This window comes from Vipera ursinii, assembly GCF_947247035.1.
Source record: "Vipera ursinii genome assembly, chromosome: 7".
Taxonomy (NCBI): domain Eukaryota; kingdom Metazoa; phylum Chordata; class Lepidosauria; order Squamata; family Viperidae; genus Vipera; species Vipera ursinii.
Genome location: NC_139521.1, coordinates 71197687 through 71216872, shown reverse-complemented (window position 1 = coordinate 71216872; position 19186 = coordinate 71197687). Strand labels below are relative to the sequence as shown.

The 19186-nt window shown below is 42.8% G+C and overlaps 1 protein-coding gene and 1 long non-coding RNA gene across 2 annotated transcripts in view; both read left to right on the top strand.

Moving 5' to 3' along the window:
* The first annotated feature begins 7265 nt into the window (after nt 1–7265).
* Nucleotides 7266–13121, top strand: LOC310643139. Its single transcript, XR_014493018.1, has 4 exons — nt 7266–7364; nt 8622–8748; nt 10623–10699; nt 11241–13121. It is a non-coding gene; the product is annotated as an uncharacterized lncRNA (long non-coding RNA).
* A 1711-nt stretch (nt 13122–14832) lies between these two features.
* Nucleotides 14833–19186, top strand: part of SDAD1 (SDA1 domain containing 1) — a 40055-nt gene continuing 35701 nt past the window's right edge. Inside the window, exons 1-2 of the mRNA XM_083367145.1 lie at nt 14833–15063; nt 17271–17375. Of these exons, the coding sequence (XP_083223271.1) occupies nt 14974–15063; nt 17271–17375 (195 nt within the window). The 5' untranslated portion in view covers nt 14833–14973. The remainder of the gene's footprint in view (nt 15064–17270; nt 17376–19186) is intronic.

Sequence of the window (19186 nt, the reverse complement as noted above, 5' to 3'; positions counted from 1 at the left end):
CTTACAAGCTTAGCAGTAGCCTTCATTCTATGTATATGCCTGCTTATTAGGGCTTTCACACACACACCAAGCGGCATTATTACAAAGTCAGCTTAATTGCCCCCAACAATCTGGGTCCTCATTTTACCTCCCTCGGAAGGATGGAAGGCTGAGTCAACCTTGAGCCTGGTGGGACGCGAACCTGCACTAATTGCAGGCAGCTGGTGTTACTTAAGGAGGCATTAGCCCACTGCTCCACCAAGGCTGTTGTTAAATGAATCTGGCTTCACACATTCACTTTGGCAACCTGGAAAGGTCACAAATGGCAACCACATAGCCCCAGGACAGTGCAACTGTCATAAATATATGCTGGTTGCCAAGCACTCAAATTTTGATCACATCGCTGTGGGGATGCTGCAACCGTTGTAAATGTGAGGACTGATCATGTCACTTTTTCCAGTGCCGTTGTAACTTTGAATGCTCACTAAATGAATAGTTTCCAAGTCGAGGATTCTCAGTAACACATGGACTCTCACTTTCCTCTTGGCCTCCAGAATTGACCGCAGATGGTACTCAATTTACAACCGTTCATTTAGTGACAGTTTAAAGTTACAACTGCAATAAAACAGTGACATTTTTCAAACTTATGACCGTTGCAGCATCCCCATGGCCACGTGATAAAAATCTGTAGGCTTGGCAACTGGTTCGTATTTATGACGGTCGCAGCATCTGGGGGGGGTGTCACGTGATCCCCCCCCCTTTTGTGACCTTCTGACAAGCAAAGTCAATGGGGAAGCCAGATTCACTTAACAACCGTGCTCCTAACTTAGCAACTGCAGCGATTCGCTTAACAAATGTGGCAAGAAAAATCATACGATGGGCAAAATTCACTTAACAAATTTCTCACTTAGCAACCTAAATTCTGGGCTCAGTTGTGATTGTAAGTTGAGGAGTACATGCATTGAAGTTGAAGATTTTATCAAAATCTTCAACCAGAAGGCAAAACAAGAAACAATGGGTGGAAACTAATTAAGGAGAGAAGCAACCTGGAATTAAGGAAAAACTTCCCAACAGTGAGAACAATTAGCCAGTGGAACGGCTTGCCTCCAGAAGTTGTGGGTGCTTCATCACTAGACGCTTTTAAGAAGAGACTGGACACTTGTCTGAAATGGTATAGGATCTATGCTTGAGTAGGGGGGTTGGACTAGAAGATCTCCAAAGTCCCTTCTAGCTATATTCTGATTGTTTGGGTCATGTGATCATCTTTTGTGACCTTCCCAGCCAGCTTTCAACAAATAAAGTCAATGGGGGACGGGGAATCCAGATTCCTTTAAGGACCAAATGATTCACTTCACAACTGCAGGGATTTACTTAACAACCGTAGGAAAAAGGTTCATAAAATCAGACACAACTCACTTAAGAACTGCTTTGCTTAGCAACAGAAATTTTGGTCCCAAATGCGGCTGTAAGTCAAAGACTACCTATACTGGCAGGTTCTCAAACGGATCGAGATTTAGAAGATGTGGACACCTCCAACTCCATTGTTATCAATGGGGGGAAAAAATCACAATTCCAGGACATTGAGGAAAGCAGCACCCTAACATATCCCGAGAAATAATTTGGAGGGTGGACTTCACCTGTTGATCCTGCTTGCCTGAATAGTCATCACACGATTTGAGGCTGGAACCAGCAACTCCAACAAGTAATGCACTCAGTGACCCTATCCATGCAAGGACGGATGGAAAAGGAATAGGGGAGAGTCTCATCATCAGAGTCTCACAAGGAAGTGCAATACAGGTAGCAAGCCCAAAATTTCTGTTGCTAAGTGAGACAGGTGCTGTGACTTTTGCCCCATTTTGTTGCAGTTGTATAATAATAATAATAATAATAATAATAATAATAATAAGAAGAAGAAGAAGAAGAAGAAGAAGAAGAAGAAGAAGAAGAAGAAGAAGAAGAAGAAGAAGAAGAAGAAGAAGTAGTAGTAGTTGTTGTTGTTGTTGTTGGAAGGTGTCTTGGAGGTCATCTAGTCCAACCCCGTGCTCAGGCAGGAAACCCTATACCATTTCAGGCAAATAGCTGTCCAGTCTCTTCTTAAAAACTTCCAGTGTTGGAGCATTCACCACTTCTGGAGGCAGGTTGTTCCACTGGTTAATTGTTCTAACTGTCAGGAAGTTTCTCCTTAGTTCCAGGTTGCTTCTCTCCTTGACTAGTTTCCATACGTTGCTTCTTGTCCTGCCTTCAGGTGCTTTGGAGAACAGCTTGACTCCCTCTTCTTTGTGGCAGCCCCTGAGATACTGAAACACTGCTATCATGTCCCCGCTCGTCCTTCTCTTCCTTAAACTAGACATACCCAATTCCAGCAACTGTTCCCTATATGTTTTAGCCTCCAGTCCCAGTGAATCACTGCAGTCAGAAGGGCGGCAGTTTAGCGGGTCGAATCCCGAGTGCCGCATAGCAGAGTGAGCGCCTGTTACTCGTCCCAGATTCTGCCAACCTAGCAGTTCGAAAGCACGTAAAAATGCAAGTAGAAAAATAGGGACCACTGCGGTGGGAAGGTAACAGCGTTCTGTGCGCCTTTGGCGTCTAGTCATGCCGGCCACATGACCACGGAGACGTCCTCGGACAAGCGCTGGCTCTTCGGCTTTGAAACGGAGATGAGCACCGGCCCCTAGAGTTGGAAACGACTAGCACGCATGTGCGGGGGAACCTTTACCTTTACCTTTAAGTGAATCTGACATCCCCATTGACTTAGCTCAGGGGTCTTCAAACTTGGCCCTTTTATGACATGTGGACTTCCACTCCCAGAATTCCTCAGCCAGCGTGCCTGGCTGAGGAATTCTAGGAGTTGAAGTCCACAAGTCATAAAAGGGCCAAGTTTGCAGACCCCTGACTTAGCTGGTCAGAAGACGGCATGACATCGGGATATTGCAACCGTCATAAATATGAACCAGTTGCCGAGCGCCCAAATTTTGCCAATGTGACTATGGGGAAGTTACGATGGTCTTGAGTGGGAAACGTAGTCATAAGTCCCTTTTTTCAGGGCCGTTGTAACTTGGAGCGGTCACTAAATGAATGCTTGAAAGTCAAGGACCTCCTGTAACTCACTACCAAGTAAAATGAATTCCCTTCAAGATATTGCTGGGTTCTTACAAGAAATAACAACCAGAATCCACTGATGGTCTTTCAAGGAATATTTTGGGCTTCCCCTTGATTTATCTGGCAGTCAAATTCCTTCCTTTTCCTTGAAAACAGATGTTTCTCCTAAAAGCCAAATGCACTTTCAGTTTCAAGATCATGGTGAGGCATAAGCAAAGGGGAAAGAAAAAGGAAGGCTACATTGTCTGACTTTTTTAAAAACAAAACCAAATGGCCAGAATTATTTAATTAGACTCCCCCCCCATAAGTGCAAATTGGGGGGGGGACTATTAGAACTATTAGATATAAAAAAGACTCTGGGAAGAGTACAGAGAGGAGCAATTAAGATGATTAGGATGCTGGAGGCTAAAATATATGAAGAACGGTTGCAGGAATTGAGTATATCTAGTCTCATGAAAAGGACGAGGGGTGACATGATAGCAGTCTTCCAATATTTGAGGGGCAGCCCCAAAGAAGAGGGAGTCAAGCTATTCTCCAAAGCACCCAAAGGCAGAACAAGAAGCAACGGGTGGAAATTGAATCAAGGAGAGATTCAGCCTAGAACTAAGGAGAAATCTCCTGTTTGTTAGAACAATTAATCAGTGGAACAACTTGCCTCCAGAAGTTGTGGGTACTTCACAACTTTTAAAAAGAGATTGGACAACCATTTGTCTGAAATAGTATAGGGCTTCCTGTCTGAGCATGGGGTTGGACTAGAAGATCTCCAAGGGCCCTTCCAAGTCTGATGATGATGATGGGCTCATTTAGGTAGTATTGATAGTTCTGATTTTGGCTGGTCTGGACTACCTTCAGAGGCTGACAAGTGCCCCCCCCATAAAAGTTGGATTCAGTAAAGCATTTTTTTTAAATTTAGGTTTCCTTCCCTTTTAAGTGTGATTATGTTTAAGTTATCAACTTGCACAGAGTTTCTATTCGGCACCCTTAGTATTTTGTCTGTCCTTCTTTGTAGTGAGCTGCCCTTAAAACCTTCACTTGGGCCCTTCGCATTCCTTTTCTGGCAAAGTTTAACATGTTTCCCCTCATTCCATTTTTCCCCCAAAACTGTGTTTTCTCTCCTAAATAAATACTTCCCTTGAGAACTTCATCAAGTAAGTATCCAGGACAGGATTTTTCAAACTTGGCAATTTTTTGACGTATGGATTTCAACTTTCAAAATTCCCCAGCCAGCAAGTTGAAGTCCACCCTTCAAAAAGTTGCCAAGTTTGAAAAACATCGATCTAGGACAGGGGTCCTCAAACCTAGCTACTTTAAGACTTGTGGACTTCAATTCCCAGAAATCCCCAGCCAGCCATGCTGGCTGGGGAATTCTGGGAGTTGAAGTCCACAAGTCTTAAAGTGGCCAAGTTTGAGGACCCCAATCTAGTAAATCGTCTGGATGGAGACATGGTCCTAGTGGTTGGAGAAGACAAATGACTCCATTGTGGCAAGCCTGCTGGGAAGGTCACAAATGATGCTCATGTCATGGTTCCGAAAGATGAGACCCCCCCAAAAAAAGAACTCCAAGGCAAAAATAATTTCCTTAAAGAACATTTTGATTTGGCTACATAATAACGGCACATTCAAAAAATGAACCAAAACTGAACCCCCCCCAAAGGTTACAAAATTACAAAGTTCAACTTCCCACCCCAGTAGTGTGTCATAAACCACATTCCCCAATTAACTACTTGTGTGGGCTTTCTAACAGAAACTATAGCCTGCCAAAATGCAGTTAGCAATGACCTTGGTTCCCACAGAACAATTTATTGTTATGTCTAAGATAAAACACTCATCCCCCCTCCCAATTCAGTGGCAACCGAAAAAACGAAGGGAAGATGGCTTCAGCTAGTCTCGTTTTAGAGTTGACAGATCCCAGGGCAGCACAACTGACACGAATGCTGTACATGCCAGTTGCCAACTGTCCAAATTTTGATCATGTGACCCCATTGAGACGTTATGGTGGTCACAAGTCATTTTTTTTTCAGTGCCATTGTAATTTTGAACGGTCATTAAATAAATGGTTGTAAGTCAAGTTTTTAAGAAGAGATTGGACAACCATTAGTCTGAAATGGTATAGGGCAGGGCTTTTCAACCAATAGTACAAGTACCACCTGTGGTACATTGGCACCTGGCAGGTGGTACGCGACCATCCTAGAAAAATGGTAGTGGGGGAGGGGAATGAGCTGAAGCAGTGGCAGCACCGCACAAGCCTGAGCGAGAGACGGCTGGAGCTGCAGGGCTGTCAGGGCTCAGCAGAAGCGCCAGGATCAGCGCCAGGGAGCTCGGCGCTGATCCTGGTGCTTCTGAGCCCAGAAGAAGCGCCAATCAGCTGGAATGTTGCAGTATCTCCAGGGTCTTGTGATTTACATTCAGATGCTTGGCAACTGATTCATATTTATGATGGTCACAGTGTCCCAGGGTCATGTGAAGTGACCAAAACCTGCTGCAACCACCCAGCAAACGGGGGGGGGGAATAAAAACCAAACACCCACCACCACCCCACCACCACTGCCAATCCTCAACAGAAATGCTCACAACAATGAAAACCTCAGACAGGAGAAAGAGCACCGCCGGACAGGCAGGCAGGTGTCTTGCTCGTCTGTGGCTTGGGGGGCACTTTTTTCAGTGCCATTGTAACTTCCAACAGTCACTAAGCGAATTGTTGTAAGTCGAGGACTATCTGTACTTCATCACTTTTTTCCTTTTTTTTTTTGGTCATCAAGTTTTTGACACCTTGCTAGGCGACTGGTGGTACAATGGATATGTTGCCATATCCTAAAAGTGGTACAATGGTTGAAAAGGTTGAAAAGTCCTGGTATAGGGTTTCCTGTCTGAACAGAGGGTTGGACTAGAAGACCTCCAAGGTCCCTTCCAACTCTGTTATTCTATTCTATTCTATTCTATTCTATTCTATTCTATTCTATTCTATTCTATTCTATTCTATTCTATTCTATTCTATTCTATTCTATTCTATTCTATTCTATTCTATTCTATTCTCTACTCTACTCTACTCTACTCTACTCTACTCTACTCTACTCTACTCTACTCTACTCTACTCTGTTCCGTTCCACTACACTACACTACACTACACTACACTACACTACACTCTACATTCTGTTCTGTTCTGTTCTGTCCTAGACTAGACTAGACTATAGACTATAGACTAGACTACCTGTACTGTATAATTAATGAATGTGCTTGTCCAAATTGTTGACCAAGCCAATAATTTCAGCATGTCCCAGTGCTGGTGGTATATCCATGGTTTAGAACAGGGGTGTCAAACTCAATTTCATTGAGGGCCGCATCAGCATTGCGATTGCCCTCAGTGGGGTGGGTGGGTGTGGCCTGGGTGGGCGTGGCCTACTGGGTGGGCGTGGCTAAAGTGTGTATGGCCTACTGGGTGGGTGTGGCCAGCTCTACATCGTTCGCATCAAGGGTGCCTATGGGGGCCTGGGCAGGAATGGGACAGATCTGAGGGTCTCTGGCAGAAGGAGGGTCTCTGGGCCGAGGCAGTGGGGACCGTTCCCTCACTGTTTCCAGGATGGCTTCGTGGGCCGCATGAAACCACTTTGCGGGCCGGATCCGGCCCCCGGGCCTTGTGTTTGACATGTCTGGTTTAGTAAATACACACCATGCCAACAATTGCAAGGTGTCACTGCCCTGAGTTGAGGGATAGCCTACACTTCCCTTAATGGGAACTCTTGGTTGAGCTACTTCCAATGTTATCTTTTGGGGGTCATGCAATGCCAAGACACTGTAACCGTCATAAATACGAATCAGTTGCCAAGTATCCGAATTTTGATCACGTGACCATGGCGATGCTGAAATGGACCTCCGTGTGAAAAACGGTCATAAGTTGCTCTTTTCAGTGCCGCGGTAACTTCGCACGGTCACTAAATGAGCTGTGGTTAAGTCCAGGATTACTTGTACAGGGCAGCAAAGAGGAAGAGAGCGCTTGTGTCAAGATTCCAAACAGAAGTGAAACTGAAATCTTCCCATTTCCTAAAACAGAAACTTTTTCCTGATATTTGCAGTCAAGTGGGACTTTCCCTTAAGCAATCAGAATGACCAATCGGCTTTCAGGAGGGAGAATTGTCTGGCTATAAATCACAGCATTTGCTCAGCCTTAGAGAGAATTACAAATCACAGCATTTGCTTCGCCTCAGAGAGAATTAATACTCAAGGAACCATGAAGAAACTGTGTGTTGGTTCCATTTCTTTGCTCCTCCTGCTTGCAGTGGGACTAGAAGGTAAGGAAGAATTGCAGCATTTGGGGGTGGGGGTGGGGCTGAGTATGTTTATCCTACAATGTGCACTGATTAATTCCTTAATTTCTGGAAATTAATTTCCATCGATTTATATTGCCTATTGCAGTGTGTCTCAACTTTGGTAACTTTAAGATGGGTGGACTTCATTTCCCAGAATTCCCCAGCCAGCAAAGCTGGGGAATTGAACTGTCTATTGAACTGTTTTGTTAAAGCTCAGAGCAAGTCTAAAATTCAAGTTTTCACTGTTAGTCCTGATAAAGTCTAGTGTAGGGGGTAGGTAACCTTGGCTCTTTTATGACTCATGGACTTCAACTCCCAGAATTCCTGAGTCAGCTTGTCAAGTTAAAGATTTGTGGACTTTCAGATTTCTTCAGGCTGCCATGCTGACCGAGGAATTCTGGGAGTTGAAGTCCACAAATTTTAAAGTTGACAAGGTTGAAGACCCCTGTCACATTTAAAAAAATTTTCTTGTAATTTCTTCAGTCATCTCTTTCATTGATAAGAAGAGCTGCTGAACAATTCCTCAAGTTTTAAGACCTTTTATTTCCCTTACTGGCAATATTTATTTTTTTAAAAAATTAAATCCCTCCATTACAATGCAATAATTACAATTGCAACTGTTTTGTGACTAAATAAAGCAGCTTTAAACCATCAGGACGTCTGCCTCAAGTGCTCAGCTGCACAATGAGGCACATACAGGTAGTCCTCGACGTACGACCACAATTAAGCCAAAAATTTCTGTTGCTAAGTGTGAGAAATGAGTTTTTGGTCCATTTTACGACCTTTACTGTCATGGTTCTTAAGTGAATCGCTACAGTTGGTAACGTGGTTAAGCGAATCTGGCTTCCCCATTGACTTTGCTTGTCAGAAGGTCGCAAAAAGTGATCACGTGACCCCCTGGGACACTGCAACCGTCATAAATATGAGGCAGTTGCTAAGCATCTGAATTTTGATCATGTGACCCTGGGGATGCTGCAAGCAGTCATAAATGTGAAAAATGGTCATAAGTCCCTTTTTTTCAATGCTGTTGTAACTTCAAATGAATTACATGAACACTTGTAACCTGAAGGCTATCTGTAGCTTTGTCTAAATGTTCCCTTTTCAGTCACATTTGCAACTCTTGATGCTGAGGCAACCAGCAAGGATGAAGCTGGCTTAAACATATGTAGATAGTTGCATTTCAAAATGTCGCCCTGGATTTGTAATCGCATTCTCGTCTTTTTTTTGCATGGGGTCTAGGAATAGTGACAAGTCCCAGGAATACTTGTAAGTGCAGAATTGTGTCTCCCAGCCGTATACGAATAGAATCCGTGAGCAAGCTTGAAATCTTCCCCATTAGTTCTTCCTGCAACAAAGATGAATATATGTAAGTACTGGATCCTCTCCAGAGCAAATTGGGGAGGGAGGAAAGGAAAAACGACAAATTCTGATTTATGAATATTGCTGCTATAAACTTAAGTTGGAGTCTTGACTGCCTTTCTCCTTAATGTGTGCCTCAAAGAACGCACAACAATCTTTGATTTGGGAGGGGATATACACATAGTCCTCAACTTATCACAACAACAACAACAACAATAATAAAGTTGGAAGGGACCTTGGAGGTCATCTAGCCCACCCCTTGCTCAGGCAGGAAACCTTATACCATTTCAGACAAATGACTGTCCAGTCTCTTCTTCAAAACTTCCAGTGTTGGAGCATTCACAGCTTCTGGAGGCAGGTTGTTCCACTGGGTAATTGTTCTCACTGTCAGGAAGTTTCTCCTTAGTTCCAGGTTGCTTCTCTCCTTGACTAGTTTCCATCCGTTGCTTCTTGTCCTGCCTTTGGGCGCTTTGGAGAATAGCTTGACTCTCTCTTCTTTGGGGCAGCCCCTCTTTGTCATCCCTCTCTGTGGAACATCCCTGCAGAGATAGGATTGGCCCCCACTTTAACACACTTTCGCAAGACACTGAAGACCTGATTCTGCCAGTGGGCTGAATGATATGCAACTCATCAAGTAGTTTGTTTGATTACTGTGGGGTGGGGTTGTTGTTGCTTTTTGTATTCTTGCCGATGTTTCACTAGGCTAGCACTGATGATGTTACCTAGTAGGGTAATGAAATGTCTGCAACAAAACAGCCAAGCTCAGTGAGCATCAAGGACTTCTCGTTTCAAGCCTGAGTTACAAATATTCTCCTTTATTGGCCTTTTGTATTATTTTTGGCCCTGTCATGCGTGCAAAAGAAGGGACGCGGTGGCTCAGTGAGTTAGGACGCTGAGCTTGTCGATCAGAAGGTCGGCAGTTTGGCGGGTCGAATCCCGAGTGCCACGTAACAGAGTGAGCACCTGTTATTCGTCCCAGCTTCTGCCAACCTAGCAGTTCGAAAGCATGTAAAAATGCAAGTAGAAAAATAGGGACCACTACGGTGGGAAGGTAACAGCGTTCTGTGCGCCTTTGGCGTCCAGTCATGCCGGCCACATGACCACGGAGACGTCCTCAGACAAGCGCTGGCTCTTCGGCTTTGAAACGGAGATAAACACCGGCCTCTAGAGTTGGAAACAACTAGCACGCATGTGCGGGGGAACCTTTACCTTTACCGATGCATGCAGATTCATTGGATAAGGCAATGATGCTAGGAATGGTTAGTGGAATAAGAAGAAGGGGCAATAAAAGAACATCAAATCTGATACAAAGATGAGCATCCAGCAACTGAAAGAAGCTGGACTTGACATGGGTAGCATGGAGAGCACTTCCTTATACACTCTCCAAGAGTTGGACACAACTGAATGGTTAAAACAACAAGAAATTGTTTTTGTATGGAGATTTTATCCTTGTAAACTGCCCGGAGTCAGTAAAAGTAAGTTGGGTGGCCATATGAATTTTCTTAAATAGGGAGCAGAATTCCTGTTGCTAAGCAAGTTGATCAGAATTGCACCTGTTTACAATCATTTTTTTGCCACTGCTGCCGCATTGAACAGACAGTTGTTAAGTCAGCCTGGCTGTTCCCATTGATATTGAGGGGAAATCAGCTGGGAAGTTTGCAAATGGCAATGACATGATTGTGCAGTGATGCAGCCATCATGTATAAACACCAAGTGCTCGGATTTTGACCATGCAGTTGTTGGGATGCTGTGATGGACACAAGAGGGAGTCACTTTCTTCAGTGCTGTGGTAACTTTGGCCACTAAATGAATGGTTGTAAGTTGAGAACCACCTGTAAATGTAATAAATAAGGACTTTGTTCATTGTTTCCTTCTTTTAAGAGTGACACGGAAAATCTCAGGACAACGGCAGTGCCTAGACCCAACTTCAGAAGATGTGCAGACAATGTTGAAAAAATGTAAGTTCAATCAATTTTATTTACAGTTGAAAAGACCAAAAGAAAGTTAAAAACTTAAACTTGGCGTGGATGAAACAGTTTAACAAGTAAAAAGATTTAACAAGCAAAAGATTTAATAAATGTAACAAAATAGACTTAAAACTGCAGCTCATGGATTTATTACTAAAAGCTTTAACTTCATAGCCATAGTTAGCAATTGGATTGTTGCCACTGTAATCTTAGGATTTTCATCTGCAGGTAAATTTTATACATATAGTATTTATAAAAAAGTATGCCTTCCTGGTTAGATTTTAAAAACAGCCAGATGATTTCCTCCTGAAGACTCATAAAATTCACAAATGCTTCTTGGTCTTTTGGCTAAGATCAAGTGTAGCAAAATATAAGTTGACCTGAAGGCTAAACACAAATGCTATTTAGGTTTGGCACACTTGAGTGGCATCAAACTAGCTAGGAAGATGCTTCTGCGGCAGCTGTATTTTGGCTGAAATTAACGGTCCTTCCAGGAAAGTTGTTTTCACCTCTTCCATTTTGTTTAAACCAGTAATACATGGGAAGAACCAACCAGGAAGAAGACCACTAAGATCTCAGTAATTTCATCCAGGCAACGGGTGATGGTCTCCATTGGATATCCCACACATGCCTCAGGAACAAAATTGCTTCAGCCAAAGAGGATGCAAGCTGGTGGAAGTCTGCAAGCTTGTTCTGTGTTGTTTCCCGCCCCCCAAAGCCATATGTTTGGTAGATCTTGTACTAATGTACCAGCTAAGGCATCATGCAATTTACTAGACTTCATAGCATGACAACTTAGCTGTTTAAATATAGCCAACTCTGTTGAATGAACCAAATGATGGTTAGACAAGGGTTTAAAGCCAGTCTGGGAGGCTCTTGCACTTAGCTCTTGCACTATCACACCAACTTTGATCTGGGCCAAGTGTGTTTTTTTATTTATCAGATGTATACGTAGCACAATCCCAACCTTTTCTGTGTTGTAAGCCCTCATTCATGATTAGTGAACCCAGCCAATTATGATCCTAACACGTATTATGTATGGTTTCTGGTTCTGTTTGAGAGCTAGCACAATCTAGTAGGACGGCCAGAATGATTGAAATAATTATCCAAAAAAAAAAAAAAAACAAAACCACGCTTTAATCACTATTGATGGGTTCCAAAAAACTATGTGGTTAATTTTAGATAAACAAGGACCTTTGCACCTACACTTAGAAAATAGAGAGTATATATAGCTCAGGATCGCACTGTTAAGCTGCAGAGGTCTTGTGAGTCTGGTTTTCTATGGCAGTTGCAAATGTTCATGGCTGCAAATTAGCAACGAGCAATGTTGTAATGTGTAAACACTCTACCGTTAGAGGTTAGATTGGCTTGGACCTTGCTAGTTCTCTGCAAAGCCCTTAAAACCTGGATGAGCGCCAGAGCATGGGATTTTATAGGTTAAGTGGTTTAAGCATAATTGTTGGCTTGCTGATAATCTTTGTCAACATCCCTTATTGGTTCTTTGTTTCATTGACATTGTTTTATTGTTTTGAATGTGTGATAAGCTGCCCAGAGCCACAGCTGCAGAGTGGACAGCTGCATAAATGAATTTAGTTAACCACAGAAATAACCAAAGATTAAGCTGGAATGAGATCACGGTACCGCTCCTCTTTCTTACCCAACAATTAACCAGATAACAGGCCAGTCTTGCAGTCAACAACTGCATTTAACAGGGCAGCTCACCAATGACATGTAACTGATTGTACAGACATTAATATATTTTACAATGGAAAAATCCCAGCTGGCAGCATTGCAGATCTGATTTGGGAAGTAATGAAATATTTGCAAATGGGAAACTAAGCTTGGAGAATATAGCTTTATTGAATAAAGTTCCTCGGTTTTGTTAAACTGCTTTAAAATATATTCTGTTTTCAACAAACATGTGCAAGGAATTCACTACTATATATTCTTAAGACTTTAGATATGCTTACATAACTAGTTCTTTCAATCTGCTAAAATTAACAATGTAATTTATATTATTCATCCCACCTTGTGTGAGAATTTAAAACTAGTCTCATCACTGCAAGAAATCTGTAGAAAAATTCAGTCTTCCTTTCCATTTTATGTAGCACAGACAAAAGTACTTTCTTATAAGTCGGTTCCAAAGATTTGCTTCTGTTAAATGTATTTTTAAATATATGAAACAGGTACATTTATATCTGAGATGATGTAATGCATATTTGTTCAATTGTTACCGGTATCACTTACAGCTTTAGTTGAAAATGTAATTTGTTACATGTACTCAGGAAAAATAAACTATCAGGATGCCTGTAAATATACGCCTGTTAATGTTTTAAAGAATGTATTTAAATTAAGACATCTAGAGGAAATAACTTTTTACCTAAGAAAATATAAATTATTCAATAAAATTTAACAAAACACAGACTTGTTTTATGGTGTTTTTCAATTATTAAAAGCAATGTTTCAATTCCCCTTTTACATAAGGGCAGCAAAAGATTTTCTTTTCAAAACGCTGGAAGCCAAACTTCCACCTGAAACATTCAAGTGTTGGAATATTTTCTTCCTTACCAAACTCATTTCTGAGCCGATATCCAGAAAACAGGCAGATCCATGGATTAAGTTCTTTATTCTTCACTGAAGAGCAATGACAAAAAGCTGTTACTAGGGGGCTGCAAAGGCCCAATCAGCACAATTTATATACAATCAGTTCCTCCTGTAGAATATGTAACCCTTCTCCGGTTGCTCATTTCCCTCTTCACATCATTCCATATAAGGAACTTCCTTCTTCGCTGTCATCTTTTAAGTTTTCTGAGTGGTTGAGGCAGCTAGATGTCTGACTTAACAACACTATAGTCTTCTGGAATCTGAGGGGTTGTCACATAAAATAAGGGGTTGATTTAAAGCACCAGAGGGGGCAGGACAAGAGGTAATGGGTGGAAGAGTCAAGTTGCGTGAACAATAAAGTGTAAAACAGTCAACTAATCTTAAACAGACATGGTTCCTGAGCCTTAATAAAAGTGCAAATGACATTAGAATATTGTATCTGAGCGTCCAATCTATTATAAGGGGGACATGATAGCAGTCCCTTGTGGGGTTGTTACAGAGAAGAGGGGATCGATTGATTTTCCAAAGCACCAAAGAGCAGGACAAGAAGTTATGGGTGGAAGCTTGTTAAAGAGAAATCCAACCTAGAAATAAGGAGCAATTTTGTGACAGTGAGAACAATTAATCAGTGAACGGCTTGCCTCCTGGAGTTGTGGGTGCTCCATCACTGGAGGTTTTCAAAAGTAGACTGGACAAGCATTTCACTGGGATGGTATAAGATCACCTGCCTTGACCAGGGGGTTGGACTAGAAGACCTCTAGGGTCCCTTCCAGCCCTATGATTCTATATTCTATGAGAATAACTAAGGATAATCCTTGGGAGGATCACCTTATCTCACTTCCCTGGAAAAACTATTTTCAAGTACTGTGAACAGTGAAGGGTAAGACAGCCAACTAACTAATCTTAAAGTCAACAAAGGTAGACACTGTCTCTGAGCCTTAATAATAATGCAAACGCTCAAATACAAGATTCTAATACCATGTCATAAAAAATATTTTAACACACTGATGGGAGATTCTCTACCACCAGCCATCTTGGCACCGTATCCTACACTACGGCTCTGCAAACTTGGCAACTTTTAAGATTTGTGGACTTCAATTCCCAGAATTCCCCAGCCAGTGGATTGTACGAACAATATTGTATGGACAGTCACTTGTCTGAAATGGTATAGGGCAGGGGTAGGCAAACTCGGCTCTTTTATGACTCGTGGACTTCAACTCCCAGAATTCCTGAGTCAGCTATGCTGCCTCAGGAATTCTGGGAGTTGAAGTCCACGAGTCATAAAAGAGCCAAGGTTGCCTTGAGCAGGGGACTGGACTAGAAGACCTCCAAGATCCCTTCCAGCGCTTTTCTGATCCTGATCATAAGGTGAGGGCTAGCGTCCCTTAGTTGCTGAGGTTGAGAAACGCTGCTCCGACTTAAAAGCCAGCTGGAGAAGTTGGAACTCCAACTCCCAGAGTTCAGTGCGCCCGCTGGGCAATTTTGGGAGTCTCAATGCAAGCAGATGATGAGTTGGCAAGATACAGTACCGCGTCTGAGGCGCTTTCGCGTTAGAAGGACGAAGGACCCTACGCGGCTGCCTTACCCACGTGACTTAACATGGCGCCACCCATCGAAAATCCCACGTTGCCGGCCCGGAAGAAGCTGCGCTGTTCGCCGTCATGGCTGCTCGCCATAACAACAAGCTGCCGTTCAACCTGCCGCAGTTGCAGAACTTGATCAAGCGGGACCCGCCGTCTTATATCGAGGAGGTAAGGAATTGGCGGGGGGGGGGAAGGGCTGCCTTCACTGGAGGATAGCCTGAAAAGGGGTCTTGCGTGATGTTTCTGTCCAAGAGGGTTGGACTAGAAGACCTCTGAGGTCCCTTCCAGCTCTTGTCCTTTCTGCGGGGGTGTTAGCGCTTGCCGGTTTTGCAACTGAAATAGCAAGGGCAGGGGTAGGCAACCTCGACTCTTTTATGACTCATGGACTACAACTCCCAGAATTCCTGAGCCAGCTTGGCTGGCTCAGGAATTCTGGGAGTTGAAGTCCATGAGTCATAAAAGAGCCGAGGTTGCCTACCCCTGAGCAAGGGAGAAGGTGCCTCTGAGCATCTACAGCAGGGGTCTTCAGACTTGGCCCTTTTATGACTTGTGGACTTCAACTCCCAGAATTCCTCAGCCAGTGTGCCTGGCTGAGGAATTCTGGGAGTTGAAGTCCACAAGTCAAAGGGCCAAGTTTGAAGACCCCTGATCTACAGAGTGACTTAGGTTGTGCAGAGAGAGCTATGGGAGCTGGATTGAAGATTAGCGCTTGGTGGCCTTGCAGCTGATAGACAGCAACAGAAAGAGAATATGCTTAAAAGACGGCTAACACTAATTTAGATGGCAGAAAAAATGAGGAGATGAGGGAGACCCAGGCGACACAGTATTGCATAACCGGAGGTAGTATAAAAATTTATAGAGGTATATACTGAGAAGGCCAGATTTATAGAAATAGAAAATTAATGTTATCATACCTAATATATTGAAATTCTAAGGAGAGTTGCTGCTCGGACATTACCCCTGAATTGTATCGGAAGAGGAATGGGAGGGAAGAAAGGAGAGGAGAGAGAGAGAGAGAGTAGAGGAGGGGGTAGGAAGTAGGAAGGTTGGAGGGAAAGAGGAGGAGAAGTGGGGAGAAACGGGAGGGTAGTGGTGAGGGAAAGAGGAGAGAAGAGGAAGAAGAGGGAAGTAGGAAAGAAAGGAGAAAGGGAGAAAGAAAGTAGAGAAGAGGAAAGAGAGAAGGAGGGTGGATACAGTGAAAGGGGAAATGGACGAGCAGCACCCAAACTTACGGGTATGTATCTGTGTATTGTGGTATATTTGTTGATTTGTTTGTGGAAGAAATGGAAAAATAAAAATGAATATAAATAGGGGAAAAAAGTTTTACACACAAACAAAAAAGGGTGCCTCTGAGCACATACAAAGTGACTTAGGTTGTGCATCTTGATAGAGATGGGATCAAAGTTGGTCCTAGCCGACTTCGTAAACCTAAGCGAGGGTGATCTGGTGATTTTGGTACCTGGTTAAACCACAACAACAACCCTGTGAAGTGGGTTGGCTGAGAGAGAGAAGGACTAGGCTAGCCCAAAGTAACCCAACTGGCTTTCATGCCCAAAGAAGAACTAGAACTCCCCATTTCTAGCCCAGCACCTTAGGCACTACACCAAACGGGCTCTCCTCATTTAGCAAGGACATCCATTCCCTCTAGAGTAGTCCTTGACTTAACAACCGCTCACTTAGTGACTGTTCAAAGTTACAATAGCAGTGAAAAAAGTGACATGACTTTTTTCACACCGATCTTCGCAGCGTCCCTAAAGTAACATGATCAAAATTGAGACACTTGGCAACCGACTCATATTTATGACTGTTGGCAGTGTCCTGGAGGTGTCATGTGATCCCCTTTTGCAACCATCTGACAAGCTAAATCAATGGGGAAGCCAGATTCACTTAACAACCCTGTTATTAAGAGCTGCAGTGATTCACCGAACAAGCAAGGTCATAAAATGGGGCAAAACTTAATTGTTTTACTTAGCAAAATAAATTTTGGGTTCCATTGTGGTCGTAAGTTAAGGACTATCTGTAATTTGCCATAAAATATTTCATTGGATTTTAAAACCACTCCCAGTAGTTCCTCTAGCTTTTGTAATTTAGTACTGGTGTAATGAAAGGAATTATAGAAGATGTGATCCAGATATGACTGTTTTAATTGGTTGTGTGTTACCTCGTTCCATTGGATAATATAAAATAATGGAAAGTTTTGTTTGCAGGCTTGGAAAATTTGCCATTCCTAATAAATCCTAGAAATCCACTTCTCCTTTTGAATGGAATGTTCTTATTTGTTTTATTGAGCATCCTTCTCAATCCTCACTCCCAGCTGAAGTTTGGGCGTGGATATTTAGCATGGAAGTAATTTTTCTTCTTTGGATTTCTTCTAGTTTCTTCAACAGTATCGCCATTATAAGTCCAATGTGGAAATATTCAAGCTTCAGCCAGCAAAGCCCAGTAAAGAACTGGGTGAATTGGTGATGTTTTTGGCCCAGGTAAAATTCAAGGTGTGGGTGGGGGGGGAGAGAGAGAGAGAGAGAATTTTGCTTGAATTAGTTTAAGCCTCCCTCACCGAAGGAAAAAAAATATCGAAATTATTAAGAAAATAAAAACATTAAGGCTTCAGATGATTCATATAATTCTAATGGAAGGTTCTAAATGTAAGCGAGTGAGAATAATCACTTCTGACAATTCCAGTGTATGGAGCTCAAATTGATTTAGTAGTTTCTTCTGTTTGAATCCCCATTTTGAATGTGGCTTTTAATAATATTTGCAAAGAAAATTCTCACCATTCTTGAGTTGCAAGGATACTGTGGTGGGAAAAACACAGTGTATGGAATAGAAGTTATATAGCGAGGAGTCCAGTGCTTCAGATTCAGTTCCAAAAAGTTGGTTTGGGGTGGTTGGGAGCATAAACATATCACCCACGGTTAACTTTTTAAAGCAGCTGCATCTTTGCCAGATAATGTCACGGAAGATACACTATCCTAGGAAACGACGCGGGTGCTTTGCAGAGTAATCTTCAAAACTAGCATTCTGTCCTCTGAAATAGTTTATTCCAAAGTATTACTAAACCCTGTGATACGTTTTGAAACATGCATTCATGCATATTAAATGGAAATTGCCATGTAGAGAGAAAGTGGTCACTGGTACCCAGTTGATAGCAAGCCTCATTAGGGGAAAATATCCAGTTTAGCAGTGAAACCATGGTGGAACTGACATCCAATAATTTCCAGGGAATGCCAGATTAGGGAAAACTGCATTGTGGATTGAATGTTTATCTGTGGGACGTGGGAATGGGAGAATAAGGTATTAAGAGGCATTTCTCCTTGGGACAGTGATTCGCAGTGTCCTCAGAAACGGGGTTGTCCCAGTTGCTAAGATAGAAACTCATGCAATCCCCAAAACTTCCAAGGTCCCAATGACTTCAAAGCTGAGGTTTCATGTAAGAAACCTCCCTTTCCCCTCAGCATGGCTGGCTCAGGAATACTGGGAGTTGAAGTCCACAAGTCGTCAAAGAGCCAAGGTTGCCTGCCCCTGACCTATTATAATGTGTGGATAGCCTTGGGGGATGAAGGAAAAAGATGTTGCTTAGGGAATTATCAGACAAAAGGCAGGAGTTCTCAGTGGCTTAGCGGTCAGAGGAAGAAACTTAGGTAGGACCTGCCCTAATTGATCAAATAGTGGCAGCAGGAAGCTTGTTGTACCTTCAGACTTGCAAGATGCTGTTAATGTAGCCTTACAGTAAAAATAGATTTAGCTCATCTACCCTGTTTCCCTGGAGGTTTATTTATTTATTTATTTATTTGTTTTTGGGACTTATATGCCGCCCTATCTCCCGAAGGACTCAGGGCGGCTAACAACAATAAAACACAATAATGCAAATGCTAAAAAAGATCAAATAAGACCCAACTGGAAAATAAGCCCTGGCATGATTTTTCAGGATGCTCATAATATTAAGCCCTACCCCCAAAATAAGCCCCAATTAAGATTGTCAGCCAGATGGACGCATTTAGTACTGTATTGCTGGAATTGGGTATGTCTAGTTTAAGGAAGAGAAGGACGAGGGGTGACAATGATAGCAGTGTTCCAGTATCTCAGGGGCTGCCCCAAAGAAGAGGGAGCCAAGCTATTCTCCAAAGCACCTGAAAGCAGGACAAGAAGCAATGGATGGAAACTAGTCAAGGAGAGAAGAAACCTAGAACTAAGGAGAAACTTCCTGTCAGTTAGAACAATTAACCAGTGGAACAACCTGCCTCTAGAAGCGGTGAATGCTCCAACACTGGAAATTTTTAAGAAGAGACTG